Source organism: Pseudoliparis swirei, chromosome 8 (assembly GCF_029220125.1).
Source record: "Pseudoliparis swirei isolate HS2019 ecotype Mariana Trench chromosome 8, NWPU_hadal_v1, whole genome shotgun sequence".
NCBI classification, from domain to species: Eukaryota; Metazoa; Chordata; class Actinopteri; order Perciformes; family Liparidae; genus Pseudoliparis; species Pseudoliparis swirei.
Genome location: NC_079395.1, coordinates 17,875,189 through 17,894,540, shown reverse-complemented (window position 1 = coordinate 17,894,540; position 19,352 = coordinate 17,875,189). Strand labels below are relative to the sequence as shown.

Here is a 19,352-nt window from a genome sequence, read left to right as displayed (position 1 = left end):
CCATTAAGTTTGAACCCCGGCTTCATTTCCGTCCCATGAACGACCGGCTAAGCCCCTCGGACTTACTTCCCTCTTGAGGCTGCGCTGGTTTTCGCTCTGAAACCGATACTGAAAGCCACACATTCAATTCCCTGAACCCCCCCCCCCCCCCAATACCCGTATAGCCTTTCACCAACCGGTCCTCTGTGTAAAAATATCACCGTTGTCGTGTCTTTATTTTTTAAAATTCTGGAGTAGCTTCAAACAGTCTCGTCTACATAAAGTTATGTAACGTGATTTAACAGAGCATCTGTAACATTGAACTCCACCTTCTCTCTTCAGGAATGTGAAATCCTGGATATCATCATGAAGCTCTGCTGTAAGTTGAAAGCTGAACAGAAACGACGCCGCATGTCCTCCACGCGGAAGTCTGTTCAACACATTGTGATCCAGACATGAAGAAGAAACCTGGAGAATGTGGGGGTCACCCCTGGGTTATGCTGTATTAATTAACGTTGATGTGCTTGTCCCCCCCCCCCCCCCCCCCGCCTCATCCTAACCTCGCCACAGCTTGTTGTGGTGAGTTTCTGCTCAATAAAAACAAAGTCCTCATCATAACTGTCTCTCGCCCTCCGTGGCTCATGCCGTCCATTCTGCTGCGTGTCTCTGCCCCCAGAGTGTAAGTGTGCGGCTCTGGACCTCGCCTTCATCGTGGACAGCTCGGAGAGTATCGGCTCCGCCAACTTTGCTCTCGCCAAAGACTTCATCATCACCGTCATCGACCGGCTGACCAAAGACCAGCAGCTCAAGGTGACGGCCGAGCCGGTTATCTGGACATTTGATTCGTAAACCCCGGTCATCGGGAAAACTGTTTTTAAAAGTGTTCGGAAAAAAATGATGAAAATAGAAAAAGTGTCAATGAAAGACATTGTGTCTTGGTTTTTGGGAACTTGCTTTTAAGTCTCTCCAATGACTCGCCCCATCCACTTTGGATATAATTAGTCAGGATGGGTGTGACGCAGAGATTGTTGACACAGTAAAACTCAGACATAACACCACACAGACCCAAACACACGCTCACCGTGCAGCGCTTTTCTTGACAGTTTGCAAGCAACCACTCCGGACTGAGCGTCGTCCAGTACAGTGGCTCCAAGGCCCAAGAAAAGATCCGACTGGAAGCCACCGGCCTCATCGCCTTTAAAGAGTGAGTTCACACCAGGCAACATGTCCGCCTGCAACTTTCAACAGTGTTCCGACTTATTCAGGGCGGGTGGATCAATTATAACATTGTCTCTTTGTGTGTGTGTGTACAGGAAAGTGAGGAACATGAAATGGCTGGCGGAGGCCACGTACACAGGCGAGGCCCTGGATTTCGCTCTGAGCAACACACTCAGCCTGATGACCCATGAGAACAAAGTCGTGATCGTTCTCACTGACGGACGTTCCGATCACTCCAGGGACCCAGTTCCCCTCAACGTTCTCTGTGGTAAAGATCTGCTGGTAAGTACAAGGCGCTAACGGGCCTGCAGCCGGGCAGGAGTGTGCGCCATCAGTCGCGCCGCAGCTTGAGTCACCTGACAAAACAACTTAAGAAAACTTTTCCACCTAAATGAGTCTATAAAAAGTCCCCAGAATGCAGTAAATGAAGGTTTGATGCTCAGAAGGTCCAGGTGGCCACGCCTCATGCTATCCCTGCGAGCATTATCCAAGACAGACAAACCTGCTGGGTTTCGTCCAATCGGATCGCAGCTCTTTTGTAAACAGACTCTCAGAGCGCCACCGATTTAAGGATTTTACAAACGAAAACGACTGTAACATGAAAGCATGGTGGACGGCGTAATCTTTTAATGAAAGAATCAAGCGGGTTTGAACAACAATGGACCCCACCAGGCGTGAGTTGTGACGCTCGACCCTCTAGCTAGCATCCAAACCACACGAAACCACGCCCACACCCGACAGTACAACCAATCGAAACAGGGCAAACTCATGGTGGGTGGCCGAGAATAGATCTTTTATTATTTGGTGAAAAAAAGAAGAATATATATATATTAGGGGTGGGTACGTTAACGCGTTAATCTTGCGTTAACGCATCAATTAATGAACGCCGACAATTATTTTATCGCGCGTTAACGCAGGTTTTATTATTTATTTTATTATTGTAAAAGTTTGTTGCTCACAGGCTTTTATTTTGTAAAAGTCTGCTCCTGATTGCTGCGGAACCGGAAAAGAAAGTCATTCGCGGTTTAACAAACATGGAGAAGAGTACGGAGATTTTAAATGGCCATTTTCAATTTAAAGTTCTTAAAGACGGCGGAGTCGACAGAAACAAAGTCATATGTAACCACTGCCAAGATGAATTGTCTTATCACCGGAGTACTTCCAGTCTTAAATATCATTTAAATGCTAAACACACCGTTGATGCCAGCAAATCATACAACAAACACACAGTGGAGCGAGGCTTCGGCAGATGACGCTGCAGGGAGGAGATCAACCAAGAGAAGCTAACCAATGCCACAGCGAAGTGGAGAGTTACAGACTGCAGGCCGGTTAGTTAGGGTGACCAGACGTCCGGTTTTCCCCGGACATGTCCTCTTTTTGAGACCTAAAAAATGCGTCCGGCAGGGATTCCAAAAACGTCCGGGATTTTGCTTCGTTGGATATTTGTGTTTCTCTGGGTTTTCATAAACTAGTATTTACCCCTTACAAGTTTTGGAAATGGTATCTCCCTTACGTTCCACCTTCTTGCGCGAGCTCTGACAGTATAGAGAACAGTCATTGGTCGACCGATCTCAGGGTTGCCAGATACACGATAATTATCCTCCAAATACAACCATTTTGAGCCTTTGGTACGATACTTCACCATCTCCAATCTGGCAACACGGAGCACCTTGCCGCCTCCACTAGTGCATTGTTGTTTGTGCGGCATGCTATAAACTACGACCAGCGCCGCCGCTCCCATAGCGCACTACGCGCTGAGCGTAGGGCACCACGTCCTGAGGGGGCTCCACAAAATAGGCAACTAAAAAATCCTCATAGTTATAATAATTATAATGCCGATATTATTTCAGTCTAGAAATATTAGGCACCTTTTAGGCATGTATATCACAAAACAGGCAGAACAAGAGAGATGTTTACTTCGGAGTTACTGTGCATTATATTGATGAGAAGTGGGCGCTGCATTCACATGCCCTGACTGATGAAAACAGAGGAGAGACATTCTGCTGACACTTTACTGAAGTTGCACAGCAGTGGAATGTGTCAAATAAAGTCACCACACTGAGCACAGATAGAGCACCAGAGATGGTCGCTGCTGCCAGACAACGGCCTTGTGATCATGTCCCCTGCTTCGCGTACAGTCTCCAGCGTTCTGTCACAGTGTCTCTGCATAACAGTGCATTTGACAATGTCCTGACAGATTTTATGGCACTTTAGTTCATATCGCAGTACATTTAAAATAAGTGTCAAGTTCTAGGAATTGACAAACTGCACTGAAAGAGTTTTCTGGTGTCTCACTCTAACAGGGACAACAAATGTTATGGCACTTTCATTCATATGGCAGAACATTTAAAATAGGAGTGCGCTATACACTACTTTTGAATTAATTATTGGATTTTGCGTATACAAATGCGATTAATCGTGATTAATCAGGGAAATCATGCGATTAATCGCGATTAAAAATTGTAGTCGTCAACTTATCAGGAATGGTCCACGGCTTAAAATGTGTATATAATATGAATTAATAAATGATGAAGAAATAATAAAGATCCTTTAAAGAAACGCCTTTCCTTCCCTCAAGGTGGGAGGTTTGGGAATAAAGGACTACTCGGGCCGTGAGCCCAACCACGAGCAGCTCGAGGAATTGGTTTGTAAGAGCGACGCCAAACCCGGCTTCGTCTTTGTCCTGGACAACTTCGCCGAGCTGCTGGATGACACTTTCCTGCAGAACCTCACATCCAGAATCTGTCAAAGTAAAAACACACACACACACACACACGTATGTAACTTCTATCAAGTGATTATTTGCAAACTGGTTCATTAACCTGTGTTGTTCTCTCATTCAGATAAGACGTGCCCCGACTACAAATGTCCCCGTAAGTCTGTTTTTCTTCACCAATGCCGTGGTTCACTGTTTTTCATGGTTACCGTATCTTACTGCTGTTGACCCAGTTGGGCTTTTATATCTTTGGTAACCTTTTCTCTCTCTCATATTCGGTATATATGAGTTTAAAGTACAGTCAAATATTCAGACACAACAAAGATACAAAACAACCAACTGAAATGTGCAAGTTTATTTTTTACATGCTGTCATTTACAGAGCCACTGGAAACAGCTATAGATCTGATGTATTGTGTGTGTGTTGCAGTGTCTTTCACCGAAGATGTCGACATTTTGGTGATGATGGACAGCTCGGCAAGTGTGGGCCAGAAGAACTTCGCCACTACCAAGACCTTCGTCAGCCGCCTGGCCGAGCGTTTCCTGACCGCCGAGAGGAAGAGGGGGGCCACCGTCAAGATGGGTGTGGCCCAGTACAGCCGAAGCTCCCGCATGGAGCAGTCGCCGACCACCAATCTAACCCTCGTATCCTATAAAACCGAAGAGGCGGCCTTCCAAAACGACGGCACCAACGTGTTAGAGGCCCTGGAGTTTGCCGCGAAGAGTTTAGCCGGTCGCGGAGACTCGTCGGGCGGCAGGAGGAAGCTGGTGCTGTTCTCCGACGGCCGGTCTCAGGACGTCACCGAGGACCTGCTGGAGAATCGCGTTCGCGAGGTGGCGGACGCTGGCGTGGAGGTCTTCGTCATCGCCGTTGGCACCCAGGTCAATGAGGTCAACCTGCGCGTGCTGGTGAGCAAGGGGCGGCAGGGCGACATCAACTACACCCAGCGCCACCTGTTCCGGGTCTCAGACTACAACTCTCTGCTTCACGGGGTCTTCCACCAAACTGTCTCCCGCCGGGTGTCCACCAACAAGCTTTAGATGTTTAGTCCCGTATCTGAATATTCTGTCTCACTCATTTACCATACACTGTGTTCGAGTACTTAAAAAAAAATTGTTATGAATAATTGTCACAAAAGAGACAAACGATTGTGTGTAGGTCAAAAGGAAATGTTTTCGTGAAGTTTACCTGGAGCTTTTTTTCCCCTGAGTTGAGCTTCCGAGGCAGATTATCTCAGGCTGTGTGTAATTTCCACCTTCCGTGCTGAGATCATTGGACTATAATCCCAATGATGGGGCTAGCCTAAACAGTTTTAGTGCCCGGAAGTTCATTTCAGGGTTAAAATGTCCCATGTCGAAAGTGGTTGCCTTGTCCCTGGAGAGCCTTAGTAAAGGCCACAACTAAACTAAATGTAGAGCCTTTCAGTGCATTGGATCCCCTGCATCATTTTGCATTATTTTCTGCTATTCAAGACCCGTCCTCTGGCCTACTGGGTTAAAAATGACTCAGTGTGGCTACACTATCTTGTCTCTCCAAGACTTGGAGCTCCTGCCATTCGAAGGATTTGTCTTAATGTGGGCTCCGTTTTCTAGCTCTTACCACTTTGTTTTCAAGGTGTCAGATTTGTGTCACAGTTTTACAACGTAGGGGAACCAGCTGTGGAAGGAAAACGTTCAAATTCTTTGGCAAGTGCTCGTTTTACCTAAATAATTGTTAACCCCAAATGCTAGTCTGCATGCCAGGCTAGTCAACTTTGTTTTAGGTTTGCAAGGGTTAGTAGGAAAAAGTCCTAACTCATGACCGACTTGGTGAAAAGTCACACCTTGAAATCTTTGTTAGATCACCAGACCGACCAGGAAAACAGGAAATTACATCAAACACACTCCCAAACAATCCAATCCATCCTTCACCTGGTAATAATGACGACACCACAGCTGGACTCAGCATGTTTGTTCCATCCAAGTGTGTGTAGCTGTATGTGTGTGAGCGCCTCTGCCTGTACATCAATAGTGTGTGTGTGTGTGGAGGTCTGTTGTATGTGTAGCCCTGGGTGATTATTCTATCAGCAGTTGTGCCGGGGTCGCTAGTTCAAATCACAGAATGACAGAAACCTGTTCTTTGTTGTCTGTGAAGCAAAAAGGCCTCACACGCACACACACACACGCACACACACGCACACATGTGTGTGCCCCATAATTTAGGTAGGAAAACATCTGTCATGGTGGAGGGCTGGAAAAGAAACGTATGTGAGGCCCTCACACCCACTTTTATGATCCCCGCAACTGTTTCACACACTCAGTGTCGTTGTCATCCGTGACCCGGAGTCACTGTACTGTTCTTATCTTTGGTGCTATGAGTCTCCGTGTATCAGCCTCTACCCATGTTGTTAAAGAAGATATGTTTACCTGAGGATACAAAACCTTAGTAGTGTTGTGAGAGCTCCTTCAATAAAGGTTGCGACACCAAAGAGTCTCAGCTCACGTTTGTCCACATACACACACACACACACACACACACATACACAAACACACAGTATACAAAGATGCATGTTTATATGTTCATGTACCTTTAAAGATCCTCTTTTGGTATAGATTAACTCTGTGAAATTAAAACACTGGACGATGAACCACGACTCTTAGCTAAAAAAGAATAATGTGATTTAATTCAATTCAGTTTATTTTATATAGCCCAATATCACAAATTATGAATTCTCCTCAGAGGGCTTTACAATCTGAACACATACGACATCCCTGACCTTTGACCTCACATCGGATCGGGAAAAACTCCAAATAAATAGAAAAAACCCTATCACAGGGAAAAGCGTGAAGAAACCTTCCGGAGAGCAACAGAGGAGGATCCCTCTCCAGGATGGACAGAAGCATTAGATGTCATGTGACCAGAAGGAACAGAGTTACAGAGTTACATAAACACATTCAATGAACATGACAGAGTGTATGAATAGTTCGTATAGGCATGGACCACGATCCAGACCTCCGCAATCCGTCAGGCAGATGGAGGGAGAGAGGAGGAGTGCGCGGGGCATCAACAGGGCCATGGCAGGAGGCCGGCCCACCAGACAGGAGGCATCAGACACAGCCAGGTCCGATGGACCATATCAGACATAAGTCACAAGGACTCTGGGGAAGAAACAGAATTAATCATGTGTGATGGAGAGATGAAAATTCATCCATAAGGAGAGAGAGAAGACGAGAGAGGTGCTCAGTGTATCCTAAAATGTCCCCCAGCAGCTATAAGCCATTGCAGCAGATCTAGGGGCTGGACCAGGTGAACCTGATTCAGCCCTAACTATAAGCTCTGTCAAAGAGGAAAGTCTTCAGTCTACTCTTAAATGAGGTGACTGTGTCTGCCTCCAGGACTGATGGTGGAAGCTGGTTCCATAAAAGAGGAGCTTGATAACTAAAGGCTCTGGCTCCCATTCTACTTTTTAAGACTAGGAACTACAAGTAGTCCCGCATTTAGTGAGCGTAGCTCTCTAGTGGGGCAATATGGTACTACACGCTCCTTAAGATATGATGGTGCATCACCAATCAAGGCTTTGTATGTTAAGAGAAGAATTTAAAAAGTGATTCTTGATTTTACTGGGAGCCAGTGCAGAGCAGCTAGTGCAGGAGTGATGTGATCTCTTTTCTTAGTTTTAGTGAGAACACGAGCTGCAGCATTCTGGATCAACTGGAGGGACCTAAGAGATTTATTAGAGCAGCCTGATAATAAGGAGTTGCAGTAATCCAGTCTCGAAGTAACGAACGCGTGAACCAATTTTTCTGCAACTTTTTGAGACAAGATGTGCCTGATTTTTGAAATATTAAGTAGATGAAAGAATGCAGTCCTTGAGATTTGCTTCACGTGGGAGTTAAAGGACAAGTCCCGATCAAAGATAACGCCAAGATTCTTTACAGTGGTGTTGGATGCTAGAGCAATGCCATCTACAGAATCCACATCACCAGATAATTGATCTCTGAGGTGTTTAGGGCCGATTAAAATTACTTCAGTTTTGTCAGAGATTAACATCAGGAAGTTGCAGGTCATCCATGTTTTTATGTCTTTAAGACATGCTTGAATTTTACTGAGTTGGTTGGTCTCCTCTGGTTTGATCCATAGATATAATTGAGTTTCATCTGCATAACAATGAAAGTTTATGAAGTGTTTCCTGATAATATTGCCCAAAGGAAGGATGTATAAGGTAAATAAAATTGGTCCAAGCACAGAACCTTGTGGAACTCCGTGATTAACGTTGTTAATGTGAGATATGCAACTGTAAAGAAACTGTTGAACATTTATTGAAAGAGTGCAGGAAGTTCAGCGTGGAAAGAGAAAGACTGAAAAGCAGGATGGTAGCTATATGAAATGTTTTTACATGTTTTACATTTATCATAATAACAATATTAATCTATTTAAAATGACAAGTGTCCTAAAGTCATGATGATGATTCGGTATGCACCTTAAACCTTAATTTGTAGTCCGCCAATATACTTCAGATGAAGAAGAAGAAGTCTGATGGCCTCTGCACCTGAGGCCGTCAACACACACCAGCTGAAAGAGGTTGTCTTGATGAAAGTTGCCCGGTAACAAGGAATAAAAACACCGCACAGTGTCCAGAGCCAGCATCCAGTCATGATGGCTTTCTTTTGGCAGCGTGCACTGCTTGTGAGCCTGGCTGCTGCCATGTCGGTGTATGCAGGTAATATTGGAACAAAATGATGCACAAAGCTCTGTTATTGTGATCTAACTAAAGCTGTTTGAGTATCAACTTGTTTGTGTTGTCTCCTTCCAGACATGAAGCTGGACTGTGGAACCGACTCTGTGAGGCTGGTGTGGACGGAGGGCAGGTCCCGGGCTGATACCTCGCTCTTCCGTCTGGGTAACTGCTTCCCCACCAGCTTCTCGGCCACCGAAGCTTTTTTCAGCGTGGACTTCGACGACTGTAACTTCAGGAGAATTGTGCGTAGCACCTCCACATGTGTACCTGCAAACTGAGTCCACTGTACTTCCTGCAGCTTGGTGACATTTGTGTCTCGTAGGTAACTGGGGATCGCTTGATGTTCACCAATGATCTGACCTACAGTTCCTCTCCTGACTCTGTGGACTTCACTCGCCCCGTTGTCTGTGAATATGAGAGGTGGGTGTTCACACTAGTTCAGCTTTGAGAGTTTGGTAACATGGCAGCTGTTTAACTCTTGCTTTGTGTTGCAGGCCTGAAGACTGGTTCCCGCGGCTTCATGCCCCAATTTTCAACACGTTTGGTCTGGGAGCTCTAGAGTTCCACTTTGGCCTCATGAATGGTGGGTGAAGCGTGACCTGACTGGAGATGGCAGCTCTCCCAGTGACTCCTGTAGCGTAATGACTCCTCTCCTGTTTACGGCTGTAGCTGACTTCTCCGGCCCCGCTGAATCCACCACCTTTCCTCTGGGCTCCTTTATCCCGATCATGGCTAGCGTGGCGCAGGAGACCCATCAGCCCTTGCTGCTGTTTCTTGAGGAATGCGTAGCGGCTACCACACCGGAGCTGCAGCCTGGAAGCACTTTGTACCCGATAATCGCCAATGAGGGGTAATCTGGTTTCACCGTTTAGCATTTTGTTGTCCAGGAATCAGACTTGACACTTTCTTTCTCCACCACACAGATGTCTTGTCGACAGTCTGGTATCGCGCTCCAAATTCGAACAAAGGCAAAAATCCTCTGAACTCCGCCTTTCCCTTCAAGCCTTTAGGTTTGGTCTCGGCGAAGAGGTAAAAGTAATTTTGCACGTTCATTTTTAGAATTGGGGCTTTATTGGTAAAACTGGAAGCCAACTGCCCCTCAACCTCACTTCTTACTCACCAGGTGTTTATCCACTGTAAACTTGTGGCATGGGATCCCAACGGTCAGGACAACAGCAAGAAGGCCTGTCACTATGACAACGTGCTTGGGTAAAAATGTCACTGAAACATTCACAATGTTCTCTGGGTTCGTCAGACTTGTGTGATGGAACCACTGAGAATGATTTTCTGACTTCTCCGACCCTCATGAACTCAGCTGGGAGCAGTTGGACAACTCTGCATCCCGCTATCTCTGTGCCTGCTGTGACTCTGACTGCAAGTCCAGGAGGGTCAGGAGTTTAGCATCAGGTATTGGTGACTTCTGCTGTATCAACTCGTCTGGTTTGACTTGTACTTAAACCTTTTAACTTTAAACCAGGGAACTGTGGTATGGCACAAAAAGCTGTCCTTGGACCTCTGACCATCACTGATGTGAATTATTGACTGACTCTCCAGGTAATTCTTGTATTTTACATTGCACTATATATTAATCCTGAACAACTATTTAACCCAGTCTTTTATTCTCCAACAGGAATGGATCCATTTGGCACACTGGCTCCTTCAATCTGAATTGGGTTTTTATTCTTGGTTTTGTAAACTTCTAAAAGTGTAATGCTCACCCAATGTTATTAAAGATAACTATACTTGAAAGCTCTCTTGCTTATTGATATTGTGTGTTGGCTCAAGGTCCAGTATTTTTATAGTCATCTCTTTCTTGGTAACTGCTTGACATGCACAGCTTGTCATTAATATACATAAGAGCTTTAACACTGGGCTTTATTTTGAAGAAGCCTAAATCTCAAAGTTATCAGATTTGATTGAAGGGCTGTCATTGGAAACCTCCTAATCTCTGTCATGGTAAAATATTGATGGCTTCATATGTTGCTCCATAATACACAGATCAGAATTTATGCATATTGTTTCTTCAAGCAAGGGTCTTTCAAGGCTAAATGCAGTATTTTTTACAAGGGGTTGACTAGCTTTCTGGACTAGGAACTAGATTGTATCACTTAAAGGCCGGCTCACCAGACAGGAAGCCACGGCCAGGTCCAATGGACCATGAAACCGTAAGTCACCAAGACTCTGGGTAGGAAGCAGAGTTAGTATGTGTGATGGAGAGATGTAAATTCATCCATAAGGGGGGTATAGGTGCTCAGTTTATCCTAAAACGTCCCCCAGCAAACTTGAGCCTATAGCAGCATATCTATGGGCTGGACCAGGTCTACCTGATGCAGCCACAACTATAAGACTCTCAAAGAGGAAAGTCTTCAGTCTACTCTTAAATGAGGTGACTGTGAGCCTCCAGGACTGAAGGTGGAAACTGGTTCATTAAAGAGGAGCTTGATAACTGAAGGCTCTGGCTCCCATCCTACTTGTTAAGACTCAGAACCACAAGTAGCCCCGCATTTAGTAAAGCAGCGCTCTAGTGGGGCAATATGGTACTACAGGCTCCTTAAGATATGATGGTGCATCACCTATCAAAGCTTTGTAGTTTAGAAGAATTTTAAAGTTGGTTCTTGATTTTACAGCCAGCCAGTGCAGAGCGGTTAATGCAGGAGTGATGTGATCTCTTTTCTTTTTGTGAGAACACGAGCTGCAGCATTCTGGATCAACTGGAGGGACCTAAGAGACTTATTAAAGCAGCCTGATAAATTGCACTAATCTTGTCTAGAAGTAACAAACGCGTAGACCAGTATTTTTGCATCTTTTTGAGACAAGATGTGCCTGATTTTTGAAATATTACATAGATGAAAGAATGCAGTCCTTGAGATTTGCTTCACGTGGGAGTTAAAGGACAAGTCCTGATCAAAGATAACGCCGAGATTCTTTACAGTGGTGTTGGATGCCAGGGCAATGCCGTCTACAGAAACCACATCACCAGATAATTGATCTCTGAGGTGTTCAGAGTAAAATAATTTCAGTTTTGTCAGAGATTAACATCAGGAAATTGCAGGTCATCCATGTTTTTATATCTTTAAGACATGCTTGAATTTTACTGAGCTGGTTCGTCTGCTCTGGTTTGATCCATGGTTATAATTTAGTTTCATCGGCATAACAATGAAAGTTTACGGAGTGTTTCCTGATAATTTTGCCCAAAGGAAGCATATATAAGGTAAATAAAATGGGTCCAAGCACCTTGTGGAACTCCGTGATTAACGTTGTTGGTCATTGAGGCTTCATCGTTTACAAATATAAAATGGGATCGATCTGATAAATAGGATTTAAACCAACTTACCTGAAGATGATCTCATTAACTTAAGTAACTAAATAGAAAAGAGTAAAGACACTTCACATAAAGGAAGCGACGGCTTTAGTTTTCTTTGGCGTTGTTTTACATTTATCATAAAAACAATATTACTGTCTTTAAAAGGAACATTTTCCTAAAGTCATAATGTTAGACACTCCGGTACAATAGGTGGCAGTATACACATTAAACCTTAATTTGTAGTCCACAGATAAACTTCAGAAGAAGAAGAAGAAGTCTGATGGCCTCTGCACCTGAGGCCGTCAACACACACCAGCTGAAAGAGGTTGTCTTGATGAAAGTTGCCCGGTAACAAGGAATAAAAACACCCCACAGTGTCCAGAACCAGCATCCAGTCATGATGGCTTTCTTTTGGCAGCGTGCACTGCTTGTGAGCCTGGCTGCTGCCATGTCGGTGTATGCAGGTAATATTGGAACAAAATGATGCACAAAGCTCTGTTATTGTGATCTAACTAAAGCTGTTTGAGTATCAACTTGTTTGTGTTGTGTCTCCTTCCAGACATGAAGCTGGACTGTGGAACTGACTCTATGAGGCTGGTGTGGACGGAGGGCAGGTCCCGGGCTGATACCTCGCTCTTCCGTCTGGGTAACTGCTTCCCCACCAGCTTCTCGGCCACCGAGGCTTTTTTCAGCGTGGACTTCGACGACTGTAACTTCAGGAGAATTGTGCGTAGCACCTCCACATGTGTACCTGCAAACTGAGTCCACTCTACTTTCTGCAGCTTGGTGACATTTGTGTCTCGTAGGTAACTGGGGATCGCTTGATGTTCACCAATGATCTGACCTACAGTTCCTCTCCTGACTCTGTGGACTTCACTCGCCCCGTTGTCTGTGAATATGAGAGGTGGGTGTTCACACTACTTCAGCTTTGAGAGTTGGTAACATGGCAGCTGTTTAACTCTTGCGTTGTGTTGCAGGCCTGAAGACTGGTACCCGGCTTCATGCCCCAATTTTCAACACGTTTGGTCTGGGAGATCTAGAGTTCCACTTTGGCCTCATGAATGGTGGGTGTGAAGCGTGACCTCACTGGAGATGGCAGCTCTCCCAGTGACTCCTGTAGCGTAATGACTCCTCTCCTGTTTACGGCTGTAGCTGACTTCTCCGGCCCCGCTGAATCCACCACCTTTCCTCTGGGCTCCTTTATCCCGATCATGGCTAGCGTGGCGCAGGAGACCCATCAGCCCTTGCTGCTGTTTCTTGAGGAATGCGTAGCGGCTACCACACCGGAGCTGCAGCCTGAAAGCACTTTGTACACGATAATCGCCAATGAGGGGTAATCTGGTTTCACTGTTTAGCATTTTGTTGTCCAGAAATCAGACATGACACTCTCTTTCTCCCCCACACAGATGTCTTGTGGACAGTCTGGTATCGCGCTCCAAATTCGAACCAAGGCAAAAATCCTCTGAGCTCCGCCTTTCCCTTCAAGCCTTTAGGTTTGGTCTCGGCGAAGAGGTAACGATACATTTTGCACGTTCATTTTTAGAATCGGGGCTTTATTGGTAAAACTGGAAGCCAACTGCCCCTCAACCTCACTAGGTGTTTATCCACTGTAAGCTTGTGGCTTGGGATCCCAACGGCCAGGACAACAGCAAGAAGGCCTGTCACTATGACAACGAGCACGGGTAAAAATGTCACTGAAAACATTCACAATGTTCTCTGGGTTCATCAGACTTGTGTGATGGAACCACTGGGAATAATTTTCTGACTCTTCTCCGACCCTCATGAACTCAGCTGGGAGCAGTTGGACAACTCTGCATCCCGCTATCTCTGTGCCTGCTGTGACTCTGACTGCAAGTCCAGGAGGGTCAGGAGTTTAGCATCAGGTATTGGTGACTTCTGCATTATCAACTCTTCTGGTTTGACTTGTACTTAAACCTTTTAACTTTAAAACAGGGAAGCGTGGTATGGCACAAAAAGCTGTCCTTGGACCTCTGACCATCACTGATGTGAATTATTGACTGACTCTCCAGGTAATTCTTGAATTTTACATTGAACTATATAATAATCCTGAAGAACTATTTAACCCAGTCTTTTATTCTCCAACAGGAATGGATCCATTTTGCACACTGGCTCCTTCAATCTGAAATGGATTTTTATTCTTTGTTTTGTAAACATCTAAAAGTGTAATATTGCCCTTCATTTTAGATTCTAAATATACAATTAAAGATGGAACTATACTTGAAATCTCTACTTATTGTGTTGAAGGCCCAGTATTTTCATAAAGTCGTAGTGACTGCTTGACGTACACGAGCGTTAAAGGTTGGCTTCTCTTTCAAGAAGCGGGTGTATAATGTCAATGATGGTTAAATGATCCTGCGCTGCAATAGACGTTTAAGTGATACCCTCGGATATGTTGGTCTTACGACGCCAATCGGAACGGAGATCGTTGTCTGGAGTGGCTTTCCATGTCTGATGGCCCGACAAAGTTGTTTTTGACTCATCGCTTGGATAAAATATGTGCCGACTACAAACGTGTATTGTGAAAGTACCAATCATAGCTCTTGGGACTGAGGATGACGGTTAGGATTATGAAGCTATGGATTGGCAGACCGTGCACGACTTTCAAACAGTTCAGGACCCTAGTCTGATTTAAAAGGTCACTAGTGATGGATGGTCAAATGCAGAGAACTGCAATCTCATGACCATTGGGAAAGTCAGTTGTGAGCATTTCCATCTCGAAGGACGAAGGTGCACAGAAGTAGGCAAAGTACTGGAATAATAAGCAAACATTGTATCTGAGAAGACAACAAAATGATTTATTGACCTTAAACATGGATGCGGAGAGCAATTTAAACTAGGGCTGTCAATCGATTGAAAAAAATTAACTAATTGCACATTTTGAAATTCATTAATTGCGATTAAAAGTTTTTTGTTTTTGTTCTAAAGACTAAATCTTCTAAATGAACGAGTAATCACTTGAGACAGCGTGTATTTCAGACACTTGTTTAATTGTATTCTTTTTTTAAAGACAACTTCACACAGCTGTGTTTTCAAAGAGGCTCCTATATATAAAGTGTCAGCAAGGTATTTAATATTGTGGATGATAAATTGTTTCTTCAGTGAAACATCCAGATTAGTAAACAATGGTGTATTAGAGACCACATTGGTCCTGTCATCTTTAACATTGAACAGCAGAACAAGTGGCCTTGGTAAACTGACTGACGTTCAAATATGTCACGTTAACCCTCTGGAGGCTGGGCTCATTTCCTCGATTTTACAAAAAAATGTAAATTCACCTTTTAAAGGCTTTTGCATATGACACATCCCAGTGTTTCCCCCACCATTCTATCAGCATATATTCAGCATGTCATTCTGTCTCTACGTGTCGTTCACTCTTCTCGGCTCTCCGTCTCGCCGCAGAGCTCCATGCCGGCGTGTCTACGCGCGCATCGGGGCGGAGCAACAACAAAAGTCCCCTGCACCTTCCGCCCCGCGTCACCGACACGTCGCCCTCTGCTTCTCTGTGAATATCGAGGCGCAGACGGGAGGAAGGAGGCGGACTGCCGCGGCTTGACACTCAGAGGAGTGCAAAAACTTCAACGCACACCGGAAGTAAACAAAGTTGCGTTAATTGCGGTAAAATATTTTAGTGCGTTAATCGCGGCCAAATTAATCGCATAGATTAACGCGTTAACGCTGACAGCCCTAGTTTAAACTCATGTTCCTGGTTCAGCTGTGAGAACTGGAGTCATTTCTGGAGACTCTCTGTCACAATGGAGGCTATTAAACAAATTGAAAGTCAATGACAGATTTTGTCAGTAATCCTTGACATGAACGTTACCAAGGAAAGTTCTGCTAGTTTTCTTAAGCTACTCGCGATCTGGCATAGAGTTCCGGCCCCGATTGCTGTGAGGTGACAGTGCTAGCTTCTACACCACCATGCAGCCACGCTTTGGTGCATGGGAAGTACAAAAACATGCAAGACAAATACAGAAATGTAAACTACTAAACAAAGTTGTGTCGTATGTTGTATAAAGAAGAAAGATGGTAAATGAATATCAGAGTGGTTTTAGAAAAGGAAGATCCACAGCAGATAATCTCATTAATGTCAGTAACTAAATATAACCCTCAACATGAAGGAAGCGATGGCTTTAGTTTCCTTTGATGTTGAAAAGCGAATGATTCCATGTGGAGAGATGGACTGATAATTAAAATGAACATAGACACAGGTGGATGGTTATATAACTGGACAATGGACCTCAGTATACAATCGGGTCAAACTGTTAGAGAAGATCCTTTAACAAAAGTATATATGGCAGTATATTCTTTACAACATTTTTTAATTCATAAGACTGTGGGATAAATGTGAGATATGCAACCTTAAAGAAACTGTTGAACATTTATTGAAAGAGTGCAGGAAGTTCAGCGTGTAAAGAGAAAGACTGAAAGGCAGGATGGTAGCTATATGAAATGTTTTTACATGTTTTATATTTATCATAAAAACAATATTACTTTCTTTAACCCTTGTGTTGCCTTAGGGTCATTTTGACCCGAATCAATATTACACCCTCCCCCCGCCTTAGGATTAATTTGACCCCATTCAATGTTTAATTTCGGTGTTCTTTCGGTAGTCAACAAACAAACATAAAGTGCCTCACACTTAAACTTGGAAAACAATATTAATTCTAATAATTTTCTGGAGGTTTTAATTTCTGGCATCAAATTGAACCCAAAGGGTAAAATATGTTAGTAAATATAAAGGTAACAGGAGGGTGAAACATTGAATCGGGTCAAAATGACCCAAAGGCGGGGGGAGGGTGTAATATTGATTCGGGTCAAAATGACCCTAAGGCAACACAAGGGTTAAAAGGAAACATTTCCTAAAGTCATGATGTTACACACTCCGGTACAATAGGTGGCGGTATGCACCTTAAACCTTAATTTGTAGTCCACAGATAAACTTCAGAAGAAGAAGAAGTCTGATGGCCTCTGCACCTGAGGCCGTCAACACACACCAGCTGAAAGAGGTTGTCTTGATGAAAGTTGCCCGGTAACAAGGAATAAAAACACCCCACAGTGTCCAGAGCCAGCATCCAGTCATGATGGCTTTCCTTTGGCAGCGTGCACTGCTTGTGAGCCTGGCTGCTGCCATGTCGGTGTATGCAGGTAATATTGGAACAAAATGATGCACAAAGCTCTGTGATTGTGATATAACTAAAGCTGTTTGAGTATCAACTTGTTTGTGTTGTGTCTCCTTCCAGACATGAAGCTGGACTGTGGAACCGACTCTGTGAGGCTGGTGTGGACGGAGGGCAGGTCCCGGGCTGATACCTCGCTCTTCCGTCTGGGTAACTGCTTCCCCACCAGCTTCTCGGCCACCGAAGCTTTTTTCAGCGTGGACTTCGACGACTGTAACTTCAGGAGAATTGTGCGTAGCACCTCACATGTGTACCTGCAAACTGAGTCCACTGTACTTCCTGCAGCTTGGTGACATTTGTGTCTCGTAGGTAACTGGGGATCGCTTGATGTTCACCAATGATCTGACCTACAGTTCCTCTCCTGACTCTGTGGACTTCACTCGCCCCGTTGTCTGTGAATATGAGAGGTGGGTGTTCACACTAGTTCAGCTTTGAGAGTTTGGTAACATGGCAGCTGTTTAACTCTTGCTTTGTGTTGCAGGCCTGAAGACTGGTACCCGCGGCTTCATGCCCCAATTTTCAACACGTTTGGTCTGGGAGCTCTAGAGTTCCACTTTGGCCTCATGAATGGTGGGTGTGAAGCGTGACCTGACTGGAGATGGCAGCTCTCCCAGTGACTCCTGTAGCGTAATGACTCCTCTCCTGTTTACGGCTGTAGCTGACTTCTCCGGCCCCGCTGAATCCACCACCTTTCCTCTGGGCTCCTTTATCCCGATCATGGCTAGCGTGGCGCAGGAGACCCATCAGCCCTTGCTGCTGTTTCTTGAGGAATGCGTAGCGGCTACCACACCGGAGCTGCAGCCTGGAAGCACTTTGTACCCGATAATCGCCAATGAGGGGTAATCTGGTTTCACTGTTTAGCATTTTGTTGTCCAGAAATCAGACTTGACACTTTCTTTCTCCCCCACACAGATGTCTTGTGGACAGTCTGGTATCGCGCTCCAAATTTGAACAAAGGCAAAAATCCTCTGAGCTCCGCCTTTCCCTTCAAGCCTTTAGGTTTGGTCTCGGCGAAGAGGTAACGATAAATTTTGCACGTTCATTTTTAGAATCGGGGTTTTATTGGTAAAACTGGAAGCCAACTGCCCCTCAACCTCACTTCTTACTCACCAGGTGTTTATCCACTGTAAACTTGTGGCTTGGGATCCCAACGGTCAGGACAACAGCAAGAAGGCCTGTCACTATGACAACGAGCATGGGTAAACATGTCACTGAAAACATTCACAATGTTCTCTGGGTTCATCAGACTTGTATGATGGAACAACTGAGAATGATTTTCTGACTTCTCCGACCCTCATGAACTCAGCTGGGAGCAGTTGGACAACTCTGCATCCCGCTATCTCTGTGCCTGCTGTGACTCTGACTGCAAGTCCAGGAGGGTCAGGAGTTTAGCATCAGGTATTGGTGACTTCTGCTATATCAATTCGTCTAGTTTGACTTGTACTTAAACCTTTTAACTTTAAAACAGGGAAGCGTGGTATGGCACAAAAAGCTGTCCTTGGACCTCTGACCATCACTGATGTGAATTATTGACAATCTCCAGGTAATTCTTGAATTTGACAATGAACTATATATTAATCCTGAAGAACTATTTAACCCAGTCTTTTATGCTCCAACAGGAATGGATCCATTTGGCACACTGGCTCCTTCAATCTGAAATGGATTTTTATTCTTTGTTTTGTAAACTTCTAAAAGTGTAATGCCTCCCCAATGTTATTAAAGATAACTATACTTGAAAACTCTCTTGCTTATTGATAGTGTGTGTTTGCTCAAGGGCCAGTATTTTTTATAGTCATCTCTTAATTGGTAACTGCTTGACTTGCACAGCTTGTCATCAACATAAACAACAGCTTTAACTAGGTCTCAAATTCATCAGATTTGATTGAAGGGCTGTCATTGGAAACCTCCTAATCTTTGTCATGGTAAAATATTGAAGGCTTAATATGTTGCTCCTTAATACACATATTTATAGAATCCCACTGCATATTGTTTCTTCAATCAAGGGTCTTTCAAGGCTAAAAACAGCATTTTTACAAGAGGTTGACGAGCTTTCTGGACTAGGAACTAGATTGTATCACTTAAAGGCCGGCTCCAATGGACCTGAGACCAGGAGTCACCAAGACTGGGTAGGAAGCAGTTAGTATTTGTGATGGAGAGATGTAAATTCGTCCATAAGGGGGGTATAGGTGCTCAGTTTATCCTAAAACGTCCCCCAGCAAA

General features: G+C 44.5%; 3 protein-coding genes and 1 pseudogene across 3 annotated transcripts in view; all 4 read left to right on the top strand.

Annotated features, from left to right (window-relative positions):
- Positions 1-6,380, top strand: part of col6a1 (collagen, type VI, alpha 1) — a 24,124-nt gene extending 17,744 nt beyond the window's left edge. The window contains exons 28-35 of the mRNA XM_056420902.1: positions 322-358; positions 550-558; positions 656-789; positions 1,083-1,183; positions 1,293-1,479; positions 3,776-3,947; positions 4,041-4,070; positions 4,343-6,380. Of these exons, the coding sequence (XP_056276877.1) occupies positions 322-358; positions 550-558; positions 656-789; positions 1,083-1,183; positions 1,293-1,479; positions 3,776-3,947; positions 4,041-4,070; positions 4,343-4,953 (1,281 nt within the window). The 3' untranslated portion in view covers positions 4,954-6,380. The remainder of the gene's footprint in view (positions 1-321; positions 359-549; positions 559-655; positions 790-1,082; positions 1,184-1,292; positions 1,480-3,775; positions 3,948-4,040; positions 4,071-4,342) is intronic.
- A 2,156-nt stretch (positions 6,381-8,536) lies between these two features.
- On the top strand, positions 8,537-10,320 carry LOC130197918 (zona pellucida sperm-binding protein 3-like). Its single transcript, XM_056420901.1, has 9 exons — positions 8,537-8,612; positions 8,706-8,872; positions 8,953-9,050; positions 9,125-9,213; positions 9,300-9,480; positions 9,554-9,659; positions 9,754-9,839; positions 9,946-10,037; positions 10,108-10,320. Exons 1-9 carry the CDS (start codon positions 8,546-8,548, stop codon positions 10,170-10,172), a joined length of 951 nt encoding a protein of 316 aa, XP_056276876.1. The 5' UTR covers positions 8,537-8,545; the 3' UTR covers positions 10,173-10,320.
- Positions 10,321-12,331: 2,011 nt separating this feature from the next.
- On the top strand, positions 12,332-13,952 carry LOC130198473 (zona pellucida sperm-binding protein 3-like; annotated as a pseudogene).
- Positions 13,953-17,036: 3,084 nt separating this feature from the next.
- LOC130198472 (zona pellucida sperm-binding protein 3-like) lies at positions 17,037-18,665 on the top strand. The gene is made up of 9 exons (XM_056421643.1): positions 17,037-17,100; positions 17,196-17,362; positions 17,442-17,539; positions 17,614-17,702; positions 17,791-17,971; positions 18,045-18,150; positions 18,246-18,331; positions 18,439-18,530; positions 18,601-18,665. The coding sequence occupies exons 1-9, from the start codon at positions 17,037-17,039 to the stop codon at positions 18,663-18,665; spliced, it is 948 nt and encodes a 315-aa protein (XP_056277618.1).
- Positions 18,666-19,352: the final 687 nt, after the last annotated feature.